At 44.4% G+C, this 10,905-nt stretch overlaps 1 protein-coding gene across 2 annotated transcripts; it reads right to left on the reverse strand.

Moving 5' to 3' along the window:
• Positions 1 to 378: 378 nt before the first annotated feature.
• Positions 379 to 7,567, reverse strand: LOC139542650 (coiled-coil domain-containing protein 22-like). Of its 2 annotated transcripts, XM_071348337.1 has the most exons (15): positions 6,991 to 7,567; positions 6,317 to 6,494; positions 5,473 to 5,605; positions 5,165 to 5,271; positions 4,775 to 4,859; positions 4,399 to 4,568; positions 4,039 to 4,251; positions 3,725 to 3,916; positions 2,608 to 2,844; positions 2,429 to 2,530; positions 2,204 to 2,311; positions 1,971 to 2,066; positions 1,684 to 1,743; positions 1,460 to 1,534; positions 379 to 1,317 (listed from the first exon to the last, which is right to left on the reverse strand). In XM_071348337.1, exons 1-15 carry the CDS (start codon positions 7,038 to 7,040, stop codon positions 1,204 to 1,206), a joined length of 1,920 nt encoding a protein of 639 aa, XP_071204438.1. In that variant the 5' UTR covers positions 7,041 to 7,567; the 3' UTR covers positions 379 to 1,203. The 2 variants fall into 2 exon arrangements, 1 of the variants encoding a protein (XP_071204438.1); XR_011668535.1 differs by lacking the exons at positions 379 to 1,317; positions 1,971 to 2,066 and adding an exon at positions 1,861 to 1,921 and having other exon boundaries at positions 6,991 to 7,294.
• Positions 7,568 to 10,905: the final 3,338 nt, after the last annotated feature.

The raw sequence follows: 10,905 nt of genomic DNA on the forward strand, positions 1-10,905 counted from the left end.
ATGAGGCAAATGGTGGTCACACCAGATACTGACTGGTTTTCTGATCCATGCCCCTACCTTTTTTAAAAAGGTATCTGTGACCAACAGAGGCATATTTGTATTCCCAGTCATGTGAAATTCATAGATCAGGGCCTAATTAATACATTGTAATTGACTGATATTACACTTTGAAATTGTTGCATATTGCATTTAAATTTTCAGATTAGGACAAAGGGCGCATGTTAGCGCCAGGTATAAACGCGGCTTGAGAGCCAGTTCAACAGGCATCCCCTACAGGATCAAGCAAAAATAAAAAATAAAAAAGGACAGCATAGGAACGACCTTTCAGCATTTCAAAAATAAACATGTGAAAGAAAGCAACATCACTTCATTAACATGTTCATTTTCTGCTCTGACAAACATTTTGTATTGTTTTTATACAAGTTTCGCATGATTCATTACATCAATCAATGTGGTTTGTTACCTAATCTAGACCATTTCAGGAGATCAGTGCTCAAGAGGTAAACCATTTACTTTGCACCAAGGCTCCCTAATCCAAATAACACTGAGCCAATGAGACAGACAAAAGCAGCATTTGATTTCAAGGCATGAGAATGAACTAGAAAAGGACAAACCTAGTAATCTCCAAATCAACTCCAGTTAAGACAAAATATGGCATGAATGGAATCTTAGGCCGTACCTAACCACTGCATTGTTCTCGGGAATTGCAGTGAATTTCAAAGTAGATCATTAAGACATTCACTTGATTGATCTATCAGAACTACTGCAATTTTGAAGAACTACTACAAATTTATAATAGAAAAAGTCAGAACATCATTTTCCAAACGTATTTTTTGATTGGGTGGAATCAATATGGAACCAGTGTATGGACACCAGGGATGCAAGGCCAGTATAATTCATCGCTGTGTTGTTACACATCACACTTATTTTCTTTATCCAGCATGGTTTTTTGGTAAGCCAAAGTTTGTGCATTAAAAATGGTACAAAAATCTATCTCCCCTTCCCCATATGCCATCAGTGCTCCCAGAAGGCAATGCAACAAGACAGTGGACAAAGGACAGCGTTGAAAGTCTTGAGACCAGATGGAGTGTGCTTTCTTGGTTCCACACACACAGGACAGGCAGTCTCGAGGGCATGCTACCAGTCAGTTTGACCAGCAGACACGTTAGGCGGCCACTACGGTGCAGCATGCGGAGGGTCACATCAGGCCTCTCTGATCTTGGCAGCCAGAGCAGAGTTCTCCTGGCGAATTGCTTTGTAGTCCTCCAGGATCTTCTCCAGGTTGCTTACAGTCTTCTTACCATTTTCAGTTTCAATCTACGGAGAGAAGGAAACTTAAAAGTTTGCACTACCAAGTCAGCTCTAGATCACTATGTCAATAAAATGACAAACTGACTCATGTGGTACAGTAGCAGTACAAGTTAGTGGTTTGGAATAAAAGAAAGAGGGCCATCTATACCTGCTCCTCCAGGTCTCTGATCTCTCTCATGATTGTGCCTGTGTCCTCAATAGTTTGGATCAACTGAGTGCAGTTCTATACCAAGGAAGATAATGAAGTCACACAACTAAGCAATGTAGCTATAGGCACCTAAAATTACCACAGAGCACCAGACCAAAGGATATACAGTATGTCTTGCTCTTCAATTTCTAAGAAAATTGTATATTCTGCAAACAAGCTCTTACCTCATGCAAGGCTGCCAGGTACTTGTAGGATTTGCGGACAGATTCGTCTTTCTTCGCATCCTACACAGTATTAGGAAAAGTATTGATTAGGCAAGAAGGAACATCATTGGTGTGCTTTCCTGAAATTGTCAAACTGTGGTATAGAACAATTGAAATGAAAGGCATGAGCAAACTGACAGCATGGGTCCTTGGTAGCAAGTTGAGCATTATCAGGTGATCTAGAAGGGATTTCTTTGACCTATAATTGCAAAAAGTAGACACATGAGTTATCTTGCTAGGTCCTCTACCTTGAAGACCAGCTCATCAGTCACAGCGAACGTTCGGTCCAGTTTTCCAGTCAGATTGTTAATCTCTTTCTGCAGCTCCTTAGTGTCAGACAGAATCTACAGAGACCAAGAGTCGGACACACAAATACCATACTTGAAATCACACTACTCAGATTCAAATTTTGTTTTTAATTCCTTTGTTTTTCAGGAGATACTCAGGACTGTATTGTTGAGAGGTGTCTCAAACAGTGTACCTTTGTAATTTCTTCCTTCTGTTTCCTGATATTGCCAACGATCTCCAGAATCCTTGCAGTGTACGCTGAGCGGGAGACATCTTTGGGGAGATTCTCAAACTCTGTTATCTGAAAGAGATGTCAGATTCCCCAAAATTGTGTCTGACATACAATGCATGGACTGAAACCTAAATAAACAGTGTGGAAGTAGCTCATCCCAAATATATTTAAAATTTGTTCTAATACCAGTTGTTTATACAGTGCCTCCTTCATCTTGGACTCCTCCGCAGATTGGCGGATTTTGTTGTGAAGCTCTTTGATTTCAACTAGCTTTCTGGAGGACTCAATCTACAAAAGAAAATGGAAGTTGAATCTCGCACAGTCAAACACACACATTTGGTGATATCTAAGGAGATTAACACTACCTCTTGGTTGCTGCAGAGCTCCTTGAGCCTGCGGTGCTCATCGATGAGCGGAGCTCTGCGTTTCTCCCACTGCACGGCAAGGTTGACCACTCGCTTGGCACTTCCCTCCACCAGGGCCTGCAGCTTGGCCAGGTTGTTCTCTGCGTCCGGCATCAGGTCAATGGTCTGCTTCTTCACCCGCACAGAGTCCTCCTTCTCCGCCTTGCTCAGCTCTTTCTGCTTCAGCTCATCTGACACCTGCACACAAACAGGACACAAGTTAGTCTCGCAGGGTGACTACATCTTACATGTCACAGTTCATTTGACTGTGGTAACTCTGGTCGGAGGTAGGGATGGGGGGTATGTAATCATTTCACTATTCGAATAGTATCATGAATTTGTCAGATATCCAGATATAGGAAATGCAAGTCTTTCCCCCTTAAGTTAACCTGAGCACTGCTGCGCGATGGAGAGAAGCTGGCCATCCATTGCTGCAGCTGTGGAGGGGGCGGAGTATGTGAAGACGCTAAGGCAACTCAGCTATAGCCAATACTAGCTAACTTGTTGCAGCCACAATGTTATTTATCGTCGTATATAACAGTGCCCGTCTTGACTGTAAAAGCCTAGAGAAGCAAGCTAGCTAAATAAAACAACTGCCTAAATGTTGGTTGCTCATTGTTGCCTACTCCTCATTTTGCTAACTTTTCATTCCATAATTTTATTCCATCTTGCATTGCATTAGTGAACTCACTCTCTTTCTACACATCGAACCTCTGTCGCTTTGATTGGCCAACATAAACAACAAGCTACACGTGAAGGCTACCGGTCAGCTACCGGTCTTTTTATGGGGTGCACATCCTAAAAACTATATAAAAAAAATTAAAATAATTTTCATGTTTAAATGTCATGGTATATCCTTTCATGTAACAATGCCATATGGATATTTTAATGAAACTTAGAAAAATACTTTTCAGTGTTAAAATAGGGCTATAATTTTTCCCCCTGCAAAAAACAAAGCACACAAGTAATCCAAAATACAAATGTCAGATCGGATATTCGAATAACCACGCACATCCCTAGTCTGAGGTCTACACAAATACAGAGTTTATCTGTTTTAAATCAGAGAGGCTCCAGTTACCTGAAGTACGGATACGGTGAGCTGCTTCATGTCTCCGCCCACCTCCTCTAGGCTGAGGGTGAGCTGCTGTAGCTGCTGCTGCAGGGAGGCCAGCTCCTCCTGCTGTCGGGCCTGCAGTTCCTCTTCCGACTGATGCGAGCTGGGAAGGGGGCTGGCCGCTGCTGCCATCTGCAGGGAGGCTTTCGCAGGCTCCTGACACACACACACACACACACACACACACACACACTAGATTCAGATTGGCAATGAAAGGGGGAACATTTGTAGATGTTGCTCAATGTCTTTGGGGCAGGCTTTGTTAACTCTTCAATCACCTGTGTGAAAGTGAATTTCTCAGTGTGAGTGAAGCGGGAGCCCTTGGCGAGGATGTCACCACCGAGGGAGGAGCCCCCAAAGGACTGCAGTAGCTCTGCGAGATCAGAGCCCGACCTGTGGGCACCGAGGGTGTCCGAGTGAGGCTGGGCCGCAGTGCGCAGCTGCTCTTCGATCCGCTTCTGCAGACGGACACGCTTCCTGGAGCGATATTCCTGGGTGGCCACGAGAGGAGACAAAGTGGAGTTCAGAGATTAAAACACTGCAATAAACACAAAATTATTCTTATTGTGCTCAAATTAAAATTGTCCAAAATCTTGAAAAACTATCCCTTTAAGTGAACTATCCCTTTAAGAGTGTACCTCAGGGGTGAGGCGGGAAAGGAGGCCTTGGCTGTTCCACTCATTTTCCCACTCCTGGGCGGCACTAAGCTCCCCTGCATGCATCTCCAGCAGGGATGCCGGCACTGAGGCATGCTGCGACGGCTGAGCAGTCACAGGGGGAAGAAATTCCCTGTGGTAGTCCTTTTCCTCTGGAGACGGGGTGAAAAGAATGACGTGGTACACTGGGATTTAACTCTCACCACAGGTTCTTATTTCATTGGCAAAGAATATCTTGTACCACATGCTAATATATATAGGCTACTAATTCAGAACCCTACATAATTGGAAGAATTGGATTACAGAATGATATGCAATGAGAGTAAGTACAGAGGGCCCTGTGTATTCTGTGGTTTACCTTTCAACTGCTTTTTCCCAGGCACTTTGAGGCAGTGCAGTAAACTAAGGGGCTGAGAGTGGAAACTGTGGGACGGTCCTGGGTTCTAAAAATAATGAAATGTTAAGTGAGAACACATACATTAAGTGGGAACACTTGACACAAAGACATTCAAATAGGAAGTTTGTATAGTGCATCATTTTGATATATTGACTTCAATAAATATCCAGGTCATAAAAAACAGGGTAAACTTGAGACATTGCATTATTGCCTCACTACTTTCACTGACCAGCCCTGAAATCTAGCTTCCTTTATGATCTAGGAAACCAACAGTTATTTGTCAGTTTTTCTTAACTTTAGCTGCCATGTCATTGATAATGCTTTGTGATATTGCCAGCAGGACATACCTACCTGTGTTTTACATAGGAGGGGTAGTCTGCAAGATGGAGGGAGCCAAGGCAAGGCCAGCTGAGCTTTGATCTGGGTAGCTATCAATTTCTGGAGGAGGACCGATTTACCTGTTATGGGGTACAATGAATGCGAGACAAATAAATACTTATAGATAAAATAATTGTCATTGAGAGATTCACAAACATTCAATGTATTTTTATTGATCAGATTATAAAGCAAAAAAAAAAGCCCAATGTATAAGGGGATAGCTAAAGTTAATGGTATTAAATAATGACAAGAAGTACAATGGTGGGACAATGTGTCTGTACCTGCTGGTTGGTCCAAGGCCTCAGCACTTTCTCTGGGCAGCTTCTCCACCAGGAACATGAGCAGGGAGCGGATCTCTGGCTCATTGCTGTAAAGAAAGGTCTGGTAGCCAATCTCTCCCTTGTAGCCAAGCTCCTGCATAGAAACACATGTCAACCTGGTTATGGAGTCTGCTCATACACATGACATTGACCTTTGTGTCACATACCTCACCCAGTCTAGAGCATGAGGGTCATTAAGCGTGAAAATGGAACCAGTCCATGACATTGTGTATGAAGACCATTATGAACATGTGGAATGATGGAGCCTTCTTCACAAAATGAGCAAACCAAATGTATTCACACTTGGGAGATTCTAAATCTTGTAATAAAACTAAATTTCAGAAGATCACTTCAATGAAGTTATGCAAGCAAATGGACTATTCAATAAAGCCAATCGAGTGAGAAAATAAAAATAGTTAAAAAGCAGTGCTCAACGAGATTAGGCATTAGGATATGACATGACTTCACATTGTCGCAGGCGGTCAAATTGGTTGCTGAATTACTTCTATTCAGACTTCAGTGGTCCAGACTGCATGCATGTAGTTTGGACCATGAATAACTGAGCTTGATCTAATGAAATTCAATTCATTTTAGAGTATAAAAAGAACCTGGACTGAGTTTCATGCAAAGGGGGTATAGGTCATATGGCTACCGTACATCAAGAAGTCGTGCATGGTTATTCTTTTAGATCCAACAATATCTTAATCTTCTTCATTTGTTCAACATAGTATTGTGGGGAGATAGTCACGAGCCTCACTTCGCAACAGGAGGGTGAGCACTATCCCTTTTCTTTTTGACCTCTCACCTGACAGGCCTGTGCCAGGCTCATGCCCACTCGGAAGCGGGCAGACATGCCGGGGGGTAAGGAGTGGGACAGGCTGCTCCCCAGGGCCGGGTCGATCACTCGCAGACATTTCACTACCGCCTCCACTATGAACTCACTGGAGAAGCGCTTCACACTCTGTACATCCTCCCCCACGTCCCTTGGCAAACACACAGAGCATGAGATGCAGGTGCACGGGGTTAACTTCTCATGTGTGTCTCACACCTCGCTAGTCATGTAATCAGCAAGTTACTCTTTTAAACGACATTGAAAAATGTGTACCGTTAGCGTAGCTAACTTGACCGACATGGAAGAATTCTGGTCACTACACTAGCTCAAAGATTTGCAGAGTTCAAATCAAAAGAATCAGCTATTAGAACACACTTGTACAAGTGTGAATTAATGTAATTTAGCTAACTTAGCTAGCTCTCTGCACTTCACTTCCCAAGGAAAACATCAGCTGAGATAATGGCTGATGAGTAATTGAATGTAGATAGACCTGGGTGTCAATCACTAAATCAAAGAAGAGAGCTACGTATCTAGAGGTAGCGAGCTATCCAAAACTCACTAGACACAAACAAGCAACAGTAGCAAGCCAGATGGCAAACGTTCACTAACTAGAAACAAAATGTTAATAATGTTGGCTAACTACTTACGTGCCGGTCTGTCTAAGGGAGTGAATTAAAATCTTATCAACTTCCTCCATCGCTGTAAGAAGATGAAGTGCCTTGCAATTCCTTCTCCTAAATTCCAATCATTAGGCTTCAATATGCTTATTTTGGCTAGCTAGATAACGTTAGCGGTCTCACAGGCGGGTCCATTAAAAAAAACACACAAAAACAAGCTAGCTCGCCTGTTTTTAGCTGGGGAACTAGCTAACGTTGTCACTTCTCAACGCATGAACAAGAGGCACGACAGTAGCTATTCCAGCAACCGTTCCACTTAACACTTTTTTTGTGCTCCCTTAAATGTCTTGCAAATAGCTTTTTATCATATGAGAGATAGCTAGCTGACAAATTAGTAAAAGCTAAAATGTTGCATCTATAAACACATGAAGTCACATGGGAGGAGGATATGATAGCAGTGTTCTATGGGATGCTGAGTTTCAACATTCTTCAGCATTGTTGTAAAAAAAACGGAGAGTTGGGAAAGTAAAACTATGATTCCCAGCAAACCCCCGCTTCTGGAGTCGCATGACTGGGTACTGCGTCGAGGAAGAGGCGAAGCGAAAGGATTTGTGCCACGTTCACGTACTAGAACTAGGAAACTCGGAACTAGGAAACTCGGAAATGTCTGCCTTGCCAACTGGTAAACGCGGCACGTTATAACTACAACCATTTAGCAAGTCGGACATTTCCGAGTTTCCTAGTTCCCGACTAGCGTTGGAACGCGACATTACTCCACCCCAAATCTGTCCACGCGAGATAAGCAGACCACGTGGCCATGTTCTGTGTGGAGGTCAACAATGATTAATGTACATTGGGGTGGGGTTGGGGATAGGCAGTGTGTACCCAATGGTACGTTCGGTTGAGCCGTACCACCTTCTTTAGCACCTTGCTGTAACAGGCTGTGATGCAGCCCGACACAAGTGTGAATGTATATTCTCCCTCAAGCCGATACCACAACGGTCCTCAAGGATCTACACTGGACTTTGTGCAAACTGGAAACCACATATCCTGAGGCCGCTAGCGAAGTTCTATCAACACATTGACTGTAGTACTCGCGCTACTAAAACACTCGACCACTGCTACTCCAACTTCCGGGATGCCTACAAGGCCCTCCCCCACCCTCTCTTTGGCAAATCAGATCATGACTCCATTTTGCTCCTCTCTTCCTATAGGCAGAATCTTAAACAGGAAGTACCTGTGCTAAGGACTATTCAACGCTGGTCTGACCAATCGGAATCCACGCGTCTAAATTGTTTTGATCAGGCAGACTGGGATATGTTCCGGGTAGCCTCAGAGAATAATATCAACGTATATGCTGACTCTGTGAGTGAGTTTATAAGGAGGTATATAGGAGATGCTGTACCCACTGTGACTATTAAAACCTACCCTAACCAGAAACCATGGATAGATGGCGGCATTCGCACAAAATTGAAAGTGCGAACCACCGCATTTAACCATGGAAAGGCGACTGGGAATATAGCCGAATACAAACAGTGTAGTTATTCCCTCCGCAAGTGGAGTGGAGTCGCAGTTCAACGGCTCAGTCTGTTGTCCCCACATGCTTCAAGATGGCCACCATTGTTCCTGTACCCAAGAATGCAAAGGTAACTGAACTAAATGACTATCGCTCCGTAGCACTCACTTCTGTCATCATGAAGTGCTTTCAGAGACAAGTCAAGGATCAAACCACCTCCATCTTACCTGCCACCCTAGACCCACTTCAGTTTGCATACTGCCCCAACAGGTCCACAGACGATGCCATCTCCATCACATTGCACACTGCCCTATCCCATCTGGACAAGAGGAATACCTATGTGAAAATGCTGTTCATTGACTACAGCTCAGCAGTCAACACCATAGTACCCTCAAAGCTCATCATTAAGCTTGAGGCCCTGGGTCTCAACCCCGCTCTGTGCAATTGGGTCCTGGACTTCCTGATGGACCACCCGCAGGTGGTGAAGGTAGGAAACAACATCTCCACTTCGCTGATCCTCAACACTGGGGCCCCACAAGGGTGCGTGCTCAGCCCCCTCCTGTACTCCCTGTTTACCCATGACTGAGTGGCCATGCACGCCTCCAACTAAATCATCAAGTTTGCAGAAGACACAACAGTAGTAGGCTTGATTACCAACAACGACGAGACAGCCTTCAGGGAGGAGGTGAGGGCTCTAGGAGTGTGGTGTCAGGAAAATAACCTCTCACTCAACATCAACAAAACAAAGGAGATGATTGTGAAACCGCAAAGGTAGCACCCCCCTATCCACATCGACGGGACAGCAGTGGAGAAGGTGGAAAGTTTTAAGTTTTAAGTTCTTGCATTCATATCACTGACAAACTGAAATGGTCCACCCACACATATAGTGTGGAGAAGAAGGCGCAGGAGTGCCTCTTCAACCTCAGGAGGCTGAAGAAATTTGGCTTGTCACCAAAAACCCTCACAAACTTTTACAGACTCACAAGTGAGAGCATCCTGTCGGGCTGTATCACCGCCTGGTATGGCAACTGCACCTCCCACAACCGCAGGGCTCTCCAGCGGGTGGTGTGGTCTGCACAACACATCACCCGGGGCAAACTACCTGCCCTCCAGGACACCTACAGCACCCAATGTCACAGGAAGGCCAAAAAGATCATGAAGGACAACAACCACCTGAGCTACTGCCTGTTCACCCCGTTACCATCCAGAAGGTGAGGTCAGTACAGGTGCATCAAAGCTGTGACAGAGAGACTGAAAAACAGCTTCTATCTCCAGGCCTGTTAAATAGCCATCACTAGCACAGAGAGGCTGCTGCCTACATACAGACTTGTAGAATCATTTGCCACTTTAATAAATGGAACACTAGTCACTTTAATAATACCACTTTAATAGTGTTTACATATCTTGCATTACTCATCTCATATGTATATATTGTATTCTGTACTATCTATTGCATCTTGGCCTATGCCGCTCTGTCATTGCTCATCCATATATTTATATTTATATATTCTTATTCCATTCCTTTATTTAGATTTGTGTGTATTAGGTATCTGTTGTGGAGTTTTTAGATATTACTTGGTAGATATTGCTGCACTGTCGGAACTAGAAGCACAAGCATTTTGCTACACTCGCAACATCTGCTAACCATGTGTATGTGACCAATTTGATTTGATTTAGTTATTCCCTCCATAAGGCAATCAGACAGGCAAAACGTCAGTACAGAGACAAAGTAAGGTCACAATTCAACGGCTCAGAAACGAGATGTGGCAGGGTCAACAGACAATTACGGATTACAAAGGGTAAACCAGCCACGTCGCGCGGACACCGACGTCTTGCTCCCAGACAAGCTAAACACCTTCTTCGCACGCTTTGAGGATAACACAGTTCCACCGACGCGGCCCACTCCCAAGGACTGCTCCGTGGCCGACGTGAGTAAGACATTTAAACGTGTTAACCCTCGCAAGGCTGCCGGCCCAGACGGCATCCCTAGCCACGTCCTCAGAGCATGTGCAGACCAGCTGGCTGTAGTGCTTACGGACACATTCAATCTCTCCCTATCCCAGTCTGCTGTCTCCACTTGCTTCAAGATGTCCACCATTGTTCCTGTACCCAAGAAAGCAAAGGTAACTGAACTAAATTACTATAGCCCCGTAACACTCACTTCTGTCATCATGACGTGCTTTGAGAGGCTAGTTAAGGATCATATCATCTCTACATTACCTGACACCCTAGACCCACTCCAATTTGCATACCGCCCGACCAGATCCACAGATGATGCAATCTCTATTGCACTCCACACTGCCCTTTCCCACGTGGACAAAAGGAACACCTACGTGAATATGCTATTCAGTGACTACAGCTCAGCGTTCAACACCATAGTGCCCTCAAAGCTCATCACAATGCTAAGGACCCTGCAACTAAACACCTCC

This window comes from Salvelinus alpinus, chromosome 17, assembly GCF_045679555.1.
Source record: "Salvelinus alpinus chromosome 17, SLU_Salpinus.1, whole genome shotgun sequence".
Lineage (NCBI taxonomy): Eukaryota > Metazoa > Chordata > Actinopteri > Salmoniformes > Salmonidae > Salvelinus > Salvelinus alpinus.

Coding starts and splice junctions, on each gene's coding strand:
- LOC139542650 (XM_071348337.1), bottom strand. CDS start 7,040: ATGGAGGAAGTTGATAAGATTTTAATTCACTCCCTTAGACAGACCGGC. Junction 5,272..5,472: donor GGCCTTGGACCAACCAGCAG/GTACAGACACAT, acceptor ACCCCATAACAG/GTAAATCGGTCCTCCTCCAG. Junction 2,312..2,428: donor AGGCACTGTATAAACAACTG/GTATTAGAACAA, acceptor CATCTCTTTCAG/ATAACAGAGTTTGAGAATCT.